At 39.1% G+C, this 19,034-nt stretch overlaps 1 protein-coding gene across 1 annotated transcript in view; it reads left to right on the top strand.

Moving 5' to 3' along the window:
• DNAH9 (dynein axonemal heavy chain 9) overlaps window positions 1-19,034 on the top strand; it is a 450,622-nt gene that overhangs the window by 185,291 nt on the left and 246,297 nt on the right. The window contains exons 31-32 of the mRNA XM_012555448.1: window positions 11,068-11,278; window positions 18,706-18,833. Of these exons, the coding sequence (XP_012410902.1) occupies window positions 11,068-11,278; window positions 18,706-18,833 (339 nt within the window). The remainder of the gene's footprint in view (window positions 1-11,067; window positions 11,279-18,705; window positions 18,834-19,034) is intronic.

The raw sequence follows: 19,034 nt of genomic DNA, 5'->3' as shown, positions 1-19,034 counted from the left end.
TCTTTCTCCCACTAACCTAGCCCTGTGCATCACCCCTGCCCCTTCTTGAAGGGTCATGCTGCACCACTCAGCTAGAGCATCACTGGCACGTGGCCTCCCCGGGTCTGTGCTGCTGTCACTGACCAGCTCCCTCAGCACTGTTTTTTTTTGTTTGTTTGTTTGTTTGTTTGCTTGCATCTTTGTTTTTGTTTTTTCTTTTTTTGGCAGTTGTTGTTCCTTTTCTCTCTCTCTCTCTCCTTCCTTTCCTTTCTCCCACCTACCTAGCCCCATGCATTGCCCCCGCCTTCTCAACAGGCTGTGCTGTACCACTCTGTGAGAGCACCTCTGACATACGGGCTCCCCAGGTCTGTGCCACCCCCACAGGCTGGCTCAGCGCCATACTTTTTATTTTTCTTTATCTTTCCCCTTCTCCATTTCCTTCTCCCTCTCAGTTAGGCTCTCTGTTGCCTCTGCCCCTTCCTGACGGGCCATGCCACACCACCCAGTCAGTGAGAGAGACATCAGCTCACCGCAACCTCAATTCTGCCCCACCCCCAACAGCCAGCTCTCCAGCACCATATTTCTTTTGTTGTTGTTGTTTTTCTTGTTTCTTCAATCTCCTTCCCTTCTTTCCTTTCCTTTCTCCCACCCAGCTAGCCTTGTGCACCACCCACACCCCTTCTCAACAAGCCAAGCAGCACCGCTCAGCTAGAGAGCCAATGGCACACGACCTCACCGGGTCTGCCTTGCCCTCACCTGCTGAATCCTACAGCGCCACCATTTTATTTACCTTTTAAAGTTTTTTTCCCTCTTTTTTTTTTGCTTCTGTTTCTCTCTCTTTTTTATTTCACCCACTTAGCTCTACACATCACATCCTCTCCCTTCCCTCCTGCCTATCTGCACCATAAACCAAGTGTTGCATCTCAGAGTGACAGTGTTTGGACCCATAGACTCCTGAACCTCACCCTGCATTGCCCCCCAGCTCCACCCCATCAGCCCCAGTTCATACTGCAAACGACCCTTCCCTGTCCCCCCCCCGCCCCCGCTGGACCTGCCCTGCTGCACCATAGCTGAGCAACCAGCCCTGCCCACCTGGACAAGGTGGGTGAGAAGTCTCTTGCCCATAGATGAGCAAGCAACAAAACACGCCCAGCCCACAAGGGCCAGAAGGCAGAAGGGGACAGGAAAGCTGGTGATAGGGAACCCAAGCTTGAGTAAGGATAGGGTTGATGTGTTGTGAGGTTGTTAACCATTGTCATAGGGCAACATGTTTACTAACTGTTAAATGAGAAACTATTTTGTTCTGTAAGCCTTCATCTAAAGTGAGAATAGCAGCACAATTGGAAGAGCGTAGTCAATGTTACTGAAGTGCGAATGTAGAAATTTTTGAAATGGTGTATTTTTGTCTATGCATATTATCACCAAAAAAAAAAAAAAAAGTCGAGAAGGGAGAGGGTTGACATGTTGTGGTGCTGTTAACCAATGTCATAAAACAATATGTGTACTACTGTTTCATGAGAAACTATTTGTTCTGTAAGCCTTCGCCTGAAGTACAATTAAAACAAAAAAACACGCCCAGTGCGCCTGCCCAATATAACCAAATAAAACAAAAAAGCAGGACGAAACAAATCTACAATCAATAAATGAAGAAAATAATTCCTGAATGTTCCAGAGACAGCAGACAATATCAAAACATATTTTTAAAAAACAAACAAACCCCCCAAAACAAAAAACAAGACAGGATGGCTTAAGAAAATGAATAAAATAAAAGACCAGATGACCTTCTGGTAGAAGAAAAGGAACTGGAAATACTCGATAGGGAATTCAAAACTATAATATTCAGGGCTTTCCAAGAGATTAGGAAAGAGATGAAGGAAAACACAGACAAAAATAAGGAAAAAATAGACACAGTCATGGAAAATACAAAGCAATGGAAGAATCCAGGAAAATAATACCGGAACAAAGATCAAAATAAACAAATAACTATAAATTGTACAAAACCAGCAATTAGAAATCCAAAAGTCAAACAACAAGATTTCAGAACTGGACAGTGCAATAGAAGGTTTTAGGAGCAAATTTGAAACAATGGAAGATGGGATCAGTGAAATTGAAGACAAATCCTTGCATACAGCTTTGAGGAAAAGAAACTACTGAGAACAATGTGGGATAAAATGAAGAACAAAAATTTGCCATGATCAGAGTTCCAGAACAGGGGCAGAAAACAGAAGACACACAGAGAGGATCATTGAAGATTTGCTGACAGAAAACTTCTCTAATATCATGAAAGATGAAAAGTTGACCATCCAAGAAGCTCAACGATCCCCATATAGGATAGACTCCAAAAGAAAGCCACCAAGACATATCATAATTACTCTTACTAAAACCGAAGACAAAGAAAGAATCCTGAGAGCAGCTTGAGGAAAATGAAAAGTCACATACAAAGGGGAAACAATAAGACTGAGCTCTGATTACTCAGCAGAAAGCATGCAGGCAAGAAGGCAACGAGATGACATATATAAAACCTTGAAAGAAAAAGAACGCCAACCAAGAATAATGTATCCTGCAAAACTCTTGCTCAGATACAATGGTGAAATTAGGACATTTCCAGATAAACAGAAATTAAGGGAATATGTAAAAACCAAACCAAACTTACAAGAATTGTTAAAGGGAGTCCTTTGGTTAGAGAACCAACAACATCAGGCAACAACCTGAATCTAGGACACAGGACAGTATCAGCCAGATTCCAACCTAGGTAATGAAATCTCAAAGATAAAACAAAACTAAAAGATTTAAAATGGGGAACCAGAGAGGTCAATCTGTAAATGACAACAACGTCAGAACAATAAAAGTGAATAAATGGTGTAGGTATAGAACTTTCAAATGGAGAGGAAGTCAAAGCAATATCAAGTAACAAAAGACTGGTTTAAACTTAGGAAGATAGGGATGAATTTCAAGGTAAACACAAAGAAAATTAACAAACCTACTCATCAAAATAAAGAAGAAAAACGAAGTCTCAATAAACACAAAATCTACAAAAACGAAAGAAATGACGAAAAAAAACCCAAATCCAAAGAAATTCAACACAAGAGAGTAAGAGGAATGAAGAAAACATCAGCACCACAAACACACACACACAAAAAAAAAGTACTACAAAATGACAGCAATAAACTCACACCTATCAACAGTCACACTGAACGTAAATGGCTTAAATGCACCCATAAAGAGACAGAGAGTGACAGAATGGATTAAAAAATGGGACCCATCAATATGCTGTCTACAAGAGACACACCTTAGAAATAAAGACATAAATATATTAAAAATCAAACTATGGAAAAAATATATCAAGCAAACGGGAACCAAAAAAGAGCAGAAGTGGCAATGCTAATCTCAGATAAGATAGAGTTTAAAACAAAATCCACCATAAGGACAAGGAAGGACATGATATAATGATTAAAGGGACAGTCCACCATGAGGACATAACCATAATAAATACGCATCCGACGACAGGGCTCCAAAATACATAAAACAAACTCTAGCAGCACTGAAAAGAGAAATTTACAGTTCCAAAATAATAGTAGGAGACTTCGACACACCACTCTTGGTAAAGGACAGAACATCTAGAAAGAAACTCAACAAAGATATAGAAGATTTAAAGGCCACAGTCAGTCAACTTGACTTCATAGGCATATATAGAACACTCCACCCAACAGCTGCAAAGTACACATTCTTTTCCAATACACATAGAATGTTCTTCAGAATAGACCACATCTTAGGCCACAAAGCAAAGCTCAACAAAAGCTAAAACACTGACATAATGCAGAGCATCTTCTCCGATCACAATGCCGTCAAAGTAAAAATTAATGTCAGAAAGAGCAAAGAAAAAAATCAAATGCATGGATACTGAAAAACACCCTACTTAAAAACCACTGGGTAATAGTAGAAATCAAAGAAGGAATAAAAAAAATTCCTAGAATCAAATGAGAATGAAAACACATCATACCAAAACCTTTGGGACACAGCAAAGGCAGTCCTCAGAAGACAATTTATAGCAATAAACACATCAACAAAGAAGAAAGGAACAAAATAAAAACAGCTATACAACTCAAACAAATAGAAAGAGAACAGCAAAAGAAGCCCACAGCCACGAGAAGAAAGGAGATAATGAAGATTAGAGCAGAAATAAATGAAATAGAGGATAGAAAAATAATAGAAAGAATAAGCAAAACCATATGTTCGTTCTTTGAAAGGATCAACGAATCGACAAACCATTGGCTAAACTGACAAAAGAAAAACAGGAGAGGACGAAAATAACCCAAATAAATGAAACGGGACATTACAACAGACCCAACTGAAATAAAAAGGATCATAACAGACTACTCTGAAAAACTATATTCCAACAAATTTGAAAACCTAGAGTAAATGGACAGATTTCTAGAAACACACTGCCTACCTAAACTAATGCAAACTGAGGTCAAAAACATGAAAAGACCCATAACAAGGGATTGAAATGGTAATAAAAAAAAAAAAAAAAACCCTAATGAAAAAAAAGCCCTGGCCCAGATGGCTTCACTGGAGAATTCTACCAAACATCAGAGAATAGCTCACATAAGTACCGCTCAAACTATTTCAGAATGTAGAAAAGTAAGGGAAACTTCTGAATTCATTCTGTGAAGCCAGCATGACCCTGCTACCAAAACCAGACAAAGATGCCACAAAAAAAAGAATTACAAACCAATATTTCTCATGAATATAGATGCAAAAAGTCTCAACAAAATTCTAGCCAATTGAATTCAACATCATATATAATAATAATAACACACCCCAACCAAGTGGAATTCATACCAGGTATGCAAGGATGGTTCAACATTAGAAAATCAGTCAACATAATCCACCATATAAATAAAACAAGAGAAAACAATCTCAGTTGATGAAGAAAGGGCAGGTGATGAGCCATTTGAATGTCCGTTCCTGATAAAAACGTTCAATAAAATAGGTATAGAAGGGAAATTCCTCAACATAATAAAAGGTATTTATACAAAGCAACAGCCAACGTCATTCTCAACAGAGAGAGGTTGTAAACATTCCCCCTGAAAACAGAAGACAATAACGCCCTTTATCACCACTCCTATTTAACATTGTGCTGGAAGTCCTAGCTAGAGCAATAAGGCAAGAAAAAGAAGTAGAGGGCATCCAAATTGGTAAGCAGGAAGTAAACTATCCCTATTCGTGGATGATATGATACTAAACATAGAGGCAAAATCATAGAAGCCTCATAGACACATCAAAACTCCCTGAGGGACTGAATTACTGGACTGAGGGCGGGGGACCATGGTCTCAGGGGACATCCACCTCAGTTGGCATAACATAGCTTATAAAGAAAATGTTCTACATCCCACCTTGGTGAGTAGTGTCTGGGGTCCTAAAAGCTTGTGCATGGCCATCAGAAATACTCCACAGGTCCCATCCGGACTGAAGCAAGGGAGAATGAAGAAAACCAAAGACACAAGGGGAAGATTAGTCCAAAGCACTAATGGACCACAACTGCCACAGCCTCCGCCAGACTGAGTCCAGCACTAGATGGTGCCCGGCTACCACCACTGACTGCTCTGACAGGGATCACAATAGAGGATCCCAGATACAGCTGGAGAAAAATGTAGAACAAAATTCAAACTCACAAAAAAGGACCAGACTTACTGGTCTGACACAGACTGGAGAAACCCCGAGAGTGTGGCCACCGGACACTCTTTTAACTCAGTACTGAAGTCACTCCTGAGGTTTACCCTTCAGCTAAAGATTAGACAGACCCATAAAACAAACAATAACACACAGAGTTCAACCATGTATACGAGACTAAATGGGCACACCAGCCCAGGGGCAAGGACCAGAAGGCAGGAGAGCACAGGAGAGCTGGTCGAGAAAAGGAGACTGTTGACACTTCGCGGGGTTGGCAACCAATGTCACAAAACAATATGTGTATTAATTGTTTAATGCGAAACTAACTTGCTCTGTAACTTTCACATAAAGCACAATAAAAATTATGAAAAAACACATCACAATGGAATTTCAGAAGTCAATAATTAAGAGAAAAGAATTGAAACTTGCTGGTTAAGGGATGGAGTGAGGAGACAGTAATGGTGACCCAGGATAGGAATGAAACTCTGACAGACATCAGAACCTCTCACTGCAATGTTAGGTTCTGGAAAACAAGAAAGCCATTCCTTCAGAGTTCTGAGGGGGAATGATTTTTTAAGCCTAGAATTCTGTTCCAAATAGAATATTTTCCAAGGCTCATAAATTTTACCTCTCATGCACCCTTTTTTTATTTTTCTGTTTTTTAGTTTATTATTTGTTTATTTTTTATTTTATTGTTGTACTTTAAGTGAAAGTTTACAATTCAAGTTCATCTCTCACACAAAAATTTAGACATACATTGTTATGTGATCCTAATTACTCTCCCTGTACTGTGACAGCACACTCCTCCTTTCCATCTCTGATTTCCCATGTCCATTCAACCAGCTCCTAACCCTCTCTGCCTTCTCATCTCACCTCCAGACAGGAGCTGCCCGTTTAGTCTCATGTATCTACTTGAGCTAAGAAGCACGCCCTTCACGAGTATCATTTTATGTCCCATAGTCCAGTCTAATCTTTGTCTGAAGAGTTGGCCTCTGGAATGGTTTCAGTTCTGGGCTAATGGAAAGTCTGGGGGCCATGCTTTCTGGGGTTCCTCCAGTCTCAGTCAGACCATTAAGTCTGGTCTTTTTACCAGAATTTGAGTTCTGCACCCCACTTTTTTCCTGCTCCATCAGGGACTTTCTGTTATGTTTCCTGTCAGGGTGGTCATTGGTGGTAGCTGGGCACAATCTAGTTCTTCTGGTCTCAGGCTGATGCAGTCTCTGGTTTATGTGGCCCTTTCTGTCTCTTAGGCTACTACTTTCCTTGTGGCTTTGGTGTTCTTCATTCTCCTTTACTCCAGGTGGGTTGGGACCAATTGATCATGCACCCTTTTTGATTAAGTTACTTGGTTAAGTTACTTTTGATTAAGTTATTTGAGGACATCCTACAACAAATGAAGATGAAAACAAGAAAAATGTCCAGAAACTCAATAATCAAAAAAAAAAGAAATCCTGGAATGACAGCTGTCAGCAAGCCTAGAAAGCAATTAATCCAAATTAGAACAGGAAGTCAGTGGCCTCCAAGAAAAAAGGAACTGAAGAAGAATGAACATCTTCAAAGCAAGAATGGACTAATAAGCTGAAAGTTATTGTGTGTGTTTTTTTTTTTAATTTCTAAGTTATGGGACTAATGCATATATCATTTCTTTTCTCTTAATAAGGAAAAAAAAGACAATTAAAGACATGAAAAAGAATGTCATGGTCCAAACAAAGAAAAAGTAAATGTGATATTGATCAATATACTGTTGTCACTGTGTGCCATCGAGTGGATTCTGACAGAGTAGAACTGCCCCATAAAATTTACTAGTCTGTGATCTTTACGGGAGCAGATCGCCAGGTCTTTCTCCCACAGAATTACTGGTGAGTTTGAACCACCCAACTTTTGGTTAGCAGCCAAGTGCTTAACCATGGAGCCACCAGAGCTCCTTGATCAATATATGGAGTGTACTAAATTAGCATCCATATGGCCTTGGATTGATGCTTGAAACATCCTCTCTCAAGTCATGACACCAGGCTTATGAAGGACAGAGCATATTCCAGGCAGATACTCTCTTCTGTAGGGAAAATATCTACAGTCATGATAATGTAAACCATTTATTGGTCTTCAACTCTTAGAATCATGGAAAATATAAAATGTCTAAGCATAACCTCATGGCACAGTGGTTAAGAGCTTGGCTGCTAACCAAAAGGTCAACGGTTTGAATCCACCAGGTGTTCCTTCAAAAAGCTATAGGGCAGTTCTACTCTGTCCTATGTGGTCGCTATGAGTCAAAATCAACTCGATGGCAACAGGTTAAACATAATGACAGAACAGAATGTAAAAATGTAAATATTATCAAACATGACAATATAAAAGTAAAATTTGTCTGGCAAAGAGCCGCACATGGGCAGGAAAAGGAAAGATGGAAGGATAGGGATACTTATATATTAATCTTACAAAAAATAATAGAAGTTAGAAAAGATCGACAAAAGTTGATGAATTTATAACAGCAAAAAGGTGATAACAGCTCAATGTACATCAACTGATGAAGGGATAAACAAAAGGTGGTCTACTCATGATGGAACATTTTTCAACAATAAAAATGAAAGAAGTACTAACACAAGCTACAACGTGGATGAACCTTGAAAACATTTTTTTGAGTAAAAGGAGCCAGTCACAAATGACCACGTATTGTATGATTCCATTTATATTAAATGTCCAGAATAGGCAAATCTGTAGAGGTAGAAAGCAGATTAGTTGTTGTCGGAGGCTGGAATGATGTGGATGGGAGTGACTACTAATGGATACAGGCTTTCCTTTTGGGTGATGAAAATGTTCTAAAATTAGATAGACATGATGGTTGCACAACTCTGTGAATATATTAAAAAACAATGGAATTTGTACACTTTAAAAGGTACATGGGAGTTGTATGGTATGTGAATTATATCTCAATAAAGCTATCAAATGGAAGAAAAAAAAGTTGATGGAACTAGAAACAGGGTATGGCATCATTATTCAATCAGTTGTTTACACAAAAACCAATCTAGGAATGTAATAGTCTCCAGTTAGCAGCCACGGTACCATTCTTCCTCCCGTCCTCCCCTCCTCCCTCCTTCCCTTCTTTCTTTGCTCCTTCCACCCTCTCCTTTTCTTTTTCTTCTTTCTCTTCTTGTTTAAATGTAGTGACCTCAGGTCAATGTCATGCTTAAAATCCTCCAAATGCTTTCCACTGTCCTTAGAATAAAATTGCAGTCCCCAACCTGCAAATCCAGCCCCTCTTACCTTTTTTATCTCCACTTGTACCACTCTCCTGTTTTTTATCTGTTCCTTGAACCCTCACTGTCACTCTGCCTGTAACACTTCTCCCCTGATCTTCCCGTGACTAACTCTTGTTCCGTTCGTATCTTAGCTGGAACATCACCTCCTCAGAGACCCTTTCTCAACCACTCTCCTCATTGCTGTCTGGGCAGATCCAGCATTAATTCCCTGAAGGAGAAAAACAAGAACCAGGATTTGAAGCTCTCTTCTGGGTGCTTTTGACCTAAAAGCAAGGGCACAGCAAAGGCTTGAAATAGAGAAGAAAAAAATATTTGTGCTGTTGAAAACAAAACTCAAATTACTACCTAAATTAATTTTCCTGCCGCATATGAAGCTATCTTGCCATTTATCTGGAACCTTCATGTTGAGCTTAGTGGTACTGCTCTCCTTCTAATTCCCTAGTTATACAATTCTAGAACTCTTTTTAAGATCTGTCTCACTCCTTATTTTAAAAAGGAGTCATTTTTTCTTTCTGAATCATCATTATTTTTCAAAGTGCGGAATAAATGAATAAAATGTGTGTGTGGAAAAACTACCTGTTATCCCACTACTGGATCAACATTTTGGTACATTTCCACTTTGGTTCACTCTCCTCCGCTATTAAGGATATGACAGTGGGAAACATGAAGAAACCTGATTTATAATAAAGTTCAAATATTTTTACTCATGCTATAACAAGGTCTTTCATGGTCAGGCCCATCCAATCTTCCCAGCTGTCATTCATATTTTTCAACAAATATTTGCTCAGCACTTGGTATGTGCCATATTCTTTGCTAGACACTGGAAATAGATAGAAAGCCCAGTCCCCCCTGCCTCCAAGGAGCTGATAGTCTGATAGGGAGACAGATAGACAACCACTGCAATATTGGTAAATACTAGAATGTAGGATGTAGGCATGAAGAAGGTGCTATATAAGAGCACAGGCATAGAGCACCTCCCCCAGACTGAAGGCTTCCTGAGGAATGTGTAGGGTGGGCCAGAGGAAGGCAGGAGAAGGGCAACTCTCAAACAGAAAGACAGCATGTGATAAGGTATAGACAAAGGAGAGAGAATCATTGAAGAATCCAAGTAGTTTTTGGCTAGAATGCATGTGTTGGGGGATAAGACTATGGAAGTTTGTATAAGCCAGGCTGCACGAAGCCTTGTAAGCCAGCCTAAGGATTTGGGACTTCATCACCAAAGCTCTGGAGAACCACTAAAGCAATAGTGATGGTGGTAACATGATCAGATTTTCATTCCAATAAGTGTACTCCTGCAGCAGCATGGAGGATGGATTGGGGTTCAAAAGGTGAGCCTGGAGGCCAGATAGAAGAAGAGAGATGAGACCCTCAATGCTGCCGTTGTCCTCAAGGGACCTTTGACTCCAGCCTTATCAAACCATTTGGTCAATCACATCATGTCCTATCACAGCTCAAACTTTTGTTACCTCTGCCTAGAATACCCGCCTTTTCATGTTCTAGGCAAACTCCTATTCAACCCCAAAGCCCCCATTCAAATGTCCCTCTTCTCTGAAGCCTTTCATGTTCCCTTTATCTGTACAAAATCAATTGCTTCCTCCTGTCTGTCCCCACATAACTTTATATATATGTATATATTATAATAACATTTATCACCTTCTATTGTAATAATTTATCAACATGACTTTCTTCTACATCATACTGTAAGGTCGTAGAGGGTAGGAAAGTCATCTCTGTATGTCCATCACCTGGTACATTCTCTAGCACTTAGTTGGTGACTAATGATTATATGATTGAATGATAAATACACAAATAAATGAATCATATTCCCCCAACATTTAGGACCCCATCATAACTTGGGGGTGATAACCCTCCACTGTTGACTTTGAGAAGCCCTGGTGGTGCAGTGATTAAAAGCTTGGCTGCTAACTAAAAGGTCAGCAGTTCAAATCCACCTGCCACTCCTTGGAAACCCTATGGGGCAGTTCTACTCTGTCCTGTAGGGTCACTATGAGTCAGAATCGACTCAATGGCAGTGGGTTTGGTTTTGGTTTTGGTTGATTTGAGCCTCACTTCAGATACCAGCCTGGCTCACAGAAGAGCAGTTGTGATGTAGAAGAGTGACAAGTTGCTCGCTTTGGCTGAACCTCGTGTCTTGCAGGTGGTCCAGCTCGAGGAGCTATTGGCTGTACGGCACTCCGTGTTTGTGGTGGGCAGTGCTGGTACTGGCAAGTCCCAGGTGCTGAGGTCCTTGCACAAGACCTATCAGATCATGAAACGTCGACCCGTCTGGACTGATCTCAATCCCAAAGCAGTCACAAATGATGAACTCTTTGGCATCATCAACCCAGCCACACGAGAATGGAAGGATGGTAAGAGTGTCTTAGTTACCTAGTGCTACTGTAACACAAATTCCACAAGTGGGTGGCTTTAAAGAAAAAAAAAAATTTTTTCTCACCATTCTGGAGGCTAAAAGTCCAAATCAGGTTCTTGACCACGTTGATCCTTTCATTGTTGAGAGCCCTGTGCATTCCTTGCTTTCCTGGCATTCCTTGGTTTGTAGACAATCCTCACAAGGTGTCTGTCTTCCCCTATGTGTGTATGTGGGCGTATTCTGCTCTTTTTATAACTCAGAAGTGGTTAGGTTTAGGACCCACCCACCCTATACTGATAATCCAGTTTAATCAAAGATTAGATCACAGGCCAGTTGATTGATTATATCACATCATGTTATGGAGGGTAATTCCATTACTTTACCTTTGGTGTAAGGTCATTGCATTACATTACATCACCTTACATCACCTTACATTACATTATGGAAGGTAGCCTGCTCTACCCAAAGTCAACTGATTTAACAACATTTAACTACCTGTGTATTTCTCACCTGAATTTAAAGACCATCTCAAGAATAGATTTGATACATTGAACGCTAATGAGCAAAAATCAGATGAGATGTGGGATGACATCAAGGACATCATATGTGAGGAAAGCAAAAGGTCATTTAAAAGATAGGAAAGAAAGAAAAGGGCAAAATGGATGTCGGAAGAGACTCTGAAACTCATTCTTGAACATAGAGTAGCTAAAGTGAATGGAAGAAATGATGACATGAAGGATCTGAACAGCAGATTTCAAAGGGCAGCTCAAGAAGACAAAGTGTTATAATGAAATATGCAAAGACCTGGAGATAGAAAACCAAAAAGGAAGAACACGCTCGGCATTTCTTGAGCTGAAAGAACTAAAGAAAAGAATTCAAGCCTCGAGTTGCAATTTTGAAGGATTCTGTGGGGAAAGTATTGAAATGATGCAGGAAGCATCAAAAGAAGATGAGAGGAATATACAAAGTCACTGTACCAAAAAGAAATTGATTAACATTCAACCATTTCAGAAGCAGCATATGATCAAGAACTGGTGGTATTGAAGGAAGAAGTCCAAGCTGCACTGAAGGTATTGGCAGAAAACAAGGCTCCAGGAATTGACAGAATACCAATTGAGATGTTTCAACAAATGGATGCAACACTGGAAGTACAGACTCATCTATGCTGAGAAATTTGGAAGACAGCTACCTGGCCAACCAACTGGAAGAGATCCATATTTGTGCCCATTCCAAAGAAAGGTGATCCAGCGGAATGTGGAAATTATCAACCAATGTCATTAATATCACACTCAAGTAAAATTTTGCTGAACGTCATTCAAAAATGGTTGCAGCAGTACATCAACAGGGAACTTCTAGAAATTCCAGCCAGATTCAGAAGAGGACATGGAAGGAGAGATATCATTGCTGATGTCAGATGCAAGGCTGGATTACCCAATAAGCAAGGTATGCACGGGCCTAATTATGCCTTCCAACTAATTTGCAATGCACAATTTCACCTGTCCCCCGCTATATCAAAGATGTGAAATCCATGTGGTAAAACCCACTGCTCACCACAGATTAGCAAGTAAATACAATTAAGCCCGTGGGTACCTTGCTTAATGGTAGCCAGTCCATACAGTGTTTATTGGTTAATCCGTCCCTGATCAGATGGATCTTGGCTGAAAGCAGAGAATACCAGAAAGTTGTTTACCTGTGTTTTATTGATTATGCAAAGGCGTTCGACTGTGTGGATCATAACAAATTATAGATAACATTTCGAAGAATGGGAACTCCCAAACACTTAACTGTGCTCATGAGGAACCTGTACACAGACCATGAGGCAGTTGTTTGAACAGAACAAAGCAATACTGTGTAGTTTAAAATCAGGAAAGATATGTGTCGGTGTTGTATCCTTTCACCATACTTACTCAATCTGTATGGTGAGCAAATAATCTGAGAAGCTGGACTATATGAAGAACGCAGCAGCAGGATTGGAGGAAGACTCATTAACAACCTGCAATATGCAGATGACACAACCTAGATTGCTGATGAAGACCAAAGACCACAGCCTTCAGTATGGATTACAACTCAACATAAAGAAAGCAAAAACCTTCACAACTGAACCAATAAGCAACATCATGATAAATGGAGAAAATATTGAAGTTGTCAAAGATTTTATTTTACTTGGATCCACAGTCAATACCCATGGAAGCAGCAGTCAAGAAATCAAACGACATATTGCCTTGGGCAAATCTGCTACAAAAGCCCTCCTTGAAGTGTTAAGCAAAGATGTCTCTTTGAGGATTAAGGTGCACCTGACCGAAGCCATGATATTTTCAGTCTCCTCATATGCATTTGAAAGCTGCACAATGAATAAGGAAGACTGAAGAAGAATTGATGCCTTTGAATTCTGATGTTAGCGAAGAATATTGAATATACCATGGACTGCCAAAAGAACGAACAAATCTGTCTTGGAAGAAGTACAGCCAGAATGCTCCTTAGAAGTGAGGATGGCCAGACTTTGTCTCACGCACTTTGGACATGTTGTCAGGAGGGATAAGTTCCTGGAGACGGATGTCATGCTTGGTAGAGTAGAGGGTCATTGAAAAAGAGGAAGAAAGACCCTCAATGAGATGGATTGACACAGTTGCTGCAGCAATAGGCTAAACATAGCAACAATTGTGAGGATGGCACAGGACCAAGCGGTGTTTCATTCTGTCGTACATAGGGTTGCTATGAGTTGCAACAGATTCGACAGCACCTAATAACAACAACAAACTGTAATATAACTAGAATATTATTTGGCCAAACAGCTGGAAACCAAAGTCTAGCCAAGTTGACACATAAAATTCACCATCACAAATGAGATATCCCTAGGAGAAGGTTGCCTGCCACTCTCAGTCCTTTGGGAAGGATTGAATGTAGTGGGTGAACTATAGAGGGGCAACGTAGAGCTAATCTGTTGTGACAGGAGGAGCTGAAAAGACTAGTAGAAAAGAAGAACCAGTTTTGGCTTGTAGGGAACCTCAGCCGTTTAGATATTCTCCTTCCTTGGGGGCCTCTTCCAGATGCATCTTTAGGGAGGGTACTTAAAAAGGATAAAGCAGGGCAGATATCTGGCCTGTCATTTAGTGACTCTGGGCACAAGCTGTGGCATGGAGTCTCTACACTGCCCGGGAGTGGGTTTAAGGTGTGGGTGGGATAGGGAAGCCCATGGCTTATTCCTGAGGAAGTGATGTGTCTAGCATCCCACAGAAGGCCCTTCTTCCTATCAGCATTGCCCAGGTGACAGGCAAGCTACCTGCTCCAAAACAGTATGCCTAGGTGAGGACCCAGGTGATGCTGAAGACATTCCAAGACATTGGAAAGAGCCTTTGATAACTTGGAGAGAGCAGAAAAGATAATGGAGAAAACTGTCTATGAGCTGATGGGGACCTCTTTCTAAAACCTATGTGCTTCTAGAATGAGAAAATATCAGCTCCTCCCAAATGTTTCAATGTCTGATGACATCAAGGTGAAACTCCCCAGATCTCTCTGATTTAGGACCTTCAGTCAGAGTCATAGGGTAAAGGGCTTTAATGAGCTACCTCTCTGATTTTTATTTCCCTAAATATTAGTGAGGCTTAGCATCTTTTCATTTTTATTGGTCTTAGTGATTCACTCTTTTGTGATTTTATTTCCCCTCGTCTTTTTCTTGTTAGTAGAGTTCTTTATATAAAAGAGATATTAACCCTTTTATCTGTCATATGTATTGCTAATATATTTTTCCCCATCTACCATTTGTCTATAGACATTTTATGGTATATTTTACCATGCACTTTTTAAAAAAAATTACTTCTGTCTAGTCTTTTTTAGGAGAAGCCCTGGTGGTACAATGGTTAAATGCTCAGCTGCTAACCTAAAGGTTGGCAGTTCGAACCCACCAGCTGTTCGTGGGAGAAAAGACCTGGCGATCTGCTCCCATAAAGACTACAGCCTAGGAAGCCCTATGGGACAGTTCTACTGTGTCATATAGGGTTACTATGAGTCAGAATCAACACGATGGCATACAGCAACAACACTCTTTTTAGCATCTGGGATTCCTATTTAGTTTATAACTCTAACTTTCAAATATAGATATAGAATCATAAATTTGGTTCTAAAGATTGTTTTCACATTAACATTTTTATCCATCTGGAATTTATTTTTGGGCTTAGTTTGAAATAGAGTAGAGAATCAACTTTATTTCCTTCCAGATGGATAATTGAGTGTGCCAGTACCATTTATTAAGTAACCATACTTTTCCTCTGAATTTAAACACCAGCATGTCATTTCTTAAATTCCATATATACTGAGATCTGATTCTGGGCTTTCTATTCTGCTCCATGCATCTATTTATTTAATCCTATACTAATGTCATTCTAATTTGGTTAAAATAATTTCATTTCATAGTGTGTTTTAATATCTGATAAGGTAAGTCACTCCTCAATATTCTTTTGTAATTTTCTTGGCTATTCTCAGGCACTTGTTTTTCCATATCATGGTGAAGCTTATGTAGTATAATTCAATCTTTTAAACTCTGTTTGAATTCTAATTGAATTTATACATTTAATTTGGGGAAATTGACAAAGAAGAAATAAATAGATCTGTATTTACTAAACAAGAGAACATATAAGTAAATGGAGTATAGCGTTTTTAAAAATGCTAGAATAACTTGATAAAAATACAAATATAGTGGGATATTTTAATATACCTTTTCCAAAATTAGATCCAGTAGACAGAAAAATAAATATAAACATAGAGGAATTTGCAAATACATCATCAAACTCAATATACCACATAGTCATAGAACTTTGCATCCTATAAATAGAAAATACTCCTTTCTTATTTGGTTTATGGAACATTTCCAAAAGTTAACCATTTAGTTGGTCACAGAGGACATGTAATGATTTTAAAAGTATCAGCTTACAGACTACATTCTCTGATAATCATGCAATAGTTAGAAACAAATAGCAAGAAAATACTCAGAAATAATTTTACTACTCCCTTAATCGAGAAATGCTCTCTTAACCCCTGGTTCAAAGAGAAAATTAAATTTAAACCCATCTAGAAATCAATGAAAAGAAGAATATAAAAAAACTTACGGGGCACATCTAAAGCCTATAAGGAAAAGCCTTCAACTCTTTCCTTATTATAGAAGGTAGGCTAGAAGTAAAGGAAGTTAGTAGCTGTCTTAAGAAAGCATTCAAAGAGTAATAAACTAAAACTGAAGAAAATTAGGAAGAAGGAACTAATAAAGATAAAAGTTGAAATTTGTGGAAAAGAACACAAAAAAATTCATGGAAAGGATAGATAAATATAATTATGGGTTCTTACTAAAGACCAAGAAATAAATCTATTGTGAGCATCATTAATAAAAGAAGGAATAAAAGTACATAAGATTAAGAATTAGAAAGGAGATATAACAATAGATATAGACAAGATTAAATTAGAAGAGAATACTTAATTAGATGAAAACATATTTGAAAAACTAGAAGAAATAGATCACCTAGCAAAGTATAAATTAACAGATGTACTCAATAAGAAATAGAAAACTTAAGTAATAAAAAGGAAAGTTTAAAAATAGTAGTCAAGATAAAGAACAGAGAATCCCAAAATCATAAAAAAATAGACAGCTCCCCAATCATTTTATGAAGCCAGAGTAATCTTGATAGCAATCTTCGCGTAGAATCCGAAAAAAGCCCAATTTCACTTATTAATATAGATGCAAAAATACTAAATAAAATATTGGTAAATAGAACCCAGCAGTATTTCAAAAGAATAATACTCTTTGAGCAAGTAGAATATATTCCAGGAGAAAATCATTTGATCAATCAGTAGATACTAAAAACTGAAAAGTCACTCCTAAAAAAAAAAAAAAGATTCTTTCTAAGTAAAATAGGAATAGAAGGAAATCCTTTAAATATGATAATACTCTTTACCTAAAGCTGGAAAAGGGCAGGGAAGGTCATTCAGAACGATGAGGCACTAAAGCCATTTCCATTAAAATTAGGAAAATGTCAGAGAAGCCTGTTGTCAACATTATTCAACAATGCTAGGGTGGGTGGGGGTGGTTCTAGAAAATGCGGTAAAATAAGAAAATAGAATATATGGGAAGATTAGAGGAAAGGAGAAAAGTTGTTTTGTTGATTATATGACTTTATACCTAGAAAACCCGGAAGAAATTATTGAAAAGTCACCAGAATTAATAAGGGAACATTTCATGGTAACTAAATATAAAACAAATACATAAAATTTGGTAGCTTTTCACTCCACTAGGAATAGCCAGCTAAAAATAGAAATACAGGAAAAAAGCCCGTTCACAATACTACGAAGTACTTAAACACCAGTTGCTGTTGAGTTGATTCCAACTCATGGTGACCTCATGTGTGCCAGAGCAGAATTGTGTTCTGCAGGATTTTCAATGGCTGATTTTTCAGAAGTAGGTCACCGAGCCTTTCTTCCAAGGTGCCTTTGGGTAGTTTCAAACCTTCAGACTTTCAGTGAGCGGCTAAGCACGGTTACTGTTTGCAGGGACTCCAGGAGTATTTAGGACTACATTTAGCAAAAGGAATTAAAAAAAACTGTAAAAATTCATTCAAGAACATAAAATAATATCTGAATAAATGAAAACATATACCATGTTATTGACTGGGAAAGCTAAATATTATAAAACTCAATTCTGCCTAAATTAATACATAAATTTCCTGTAATGCCAAGCAGAATCACACCAGACCGTCTCTCAAAGCCTCCCTTTGGCTAGATTTGCCAGGGCAGCAATTACAAAGGATGAAACCCTTACCTACAAAAGTTTTATGTAATACCATCATGTCACCTTTCACCTGCCGGATTGGTCTACTGGGTCCCTTGTCAATTAAAAAGCTAGTATTATTAGGTTTTGTTCTTGTTACAGAACATGAACTGAAGCACAGAGAGAATGTCTCCTTGAGCAATGTCAGGTTCAACACTTGGCTGCTAACAAAAGGGTTGGTGGTTCAAGTTCACACAGAGGCACCTTGGAAGAAAGGCCTGGAGATCTACTTTCGAAAAATCAAAAAAACCCACTGCTGTCGAGTTGATTCTGACTCATAGCGACCCCATAGAGTTTCTAAGGCTGTAAATCTTTACGGAAGCAGACTGCCACATCTTTCTCCCACGGAGCTGCTGGTGATTTTAAACCGCCAACCCTTCAGTTAGCACTTGTTTGCTTTAACACTGCACCACCAGGGCTCCTTTGAAAAATCAGCCACCGAAAACCCCATGGAGCGCAGTTCTACTCAACACACATGGAGTCACCGTGAGTTGGAGTTGACTGAATGGCAACTGGTTTCCTTGTTTTTTTCTGAGTAGTGTAGTAATGGGAAAGGTTGTTAAGTGAAAGAGAATCGATGGGGAAATGGAAAATCAGGAATTCGTTGTTCCTTTTAGGATTGTTCTCTTCCATCATGAGGGAGCTTGCCAACATCACCCACGATGGGCCCAAATGGATTTTGCTGGATGGCGACATAGATCCCATGTGGATTGAGTCTCTGAACACTGTCATGGATGATAACAAGGTATCAAGGCGGGAGGGGAATCCCACACCACTCCTAAGTGTCTATGAAACCAGTTCACCAGTGTCATGGACACGTTAGGAAATCTAGATTCCACGTGATGAATTACTCTTCCAGGCCCAGAGTAAGGCACTATCTCTGGTGTCTTTCACAGGCATCTCAGAGCCCCTGTGTCCCCTTGAGCAACTTTCACCCTCTTCAGCA

Source organism: Trichechus manatus, unplaced genomic scaffold (assembly GCF_000243295.1).
Source record: "Trichechus manatus latirostris isolate Lorelei unplaced genomic scaffold, TriManLat1.0 scaffold00040, whole genome shotgun sequence".
Lineage (NCBI taxonomy): Eukaryota > Metazoa > Chordata > Mammalia > Sirenia > Trichechidae > Trichechus > Trichechus manatus.
Note: the sequence above shows the minus strand (reverse complement) of the source record. Positions and strands in the feature narration are given on the sequence as shown.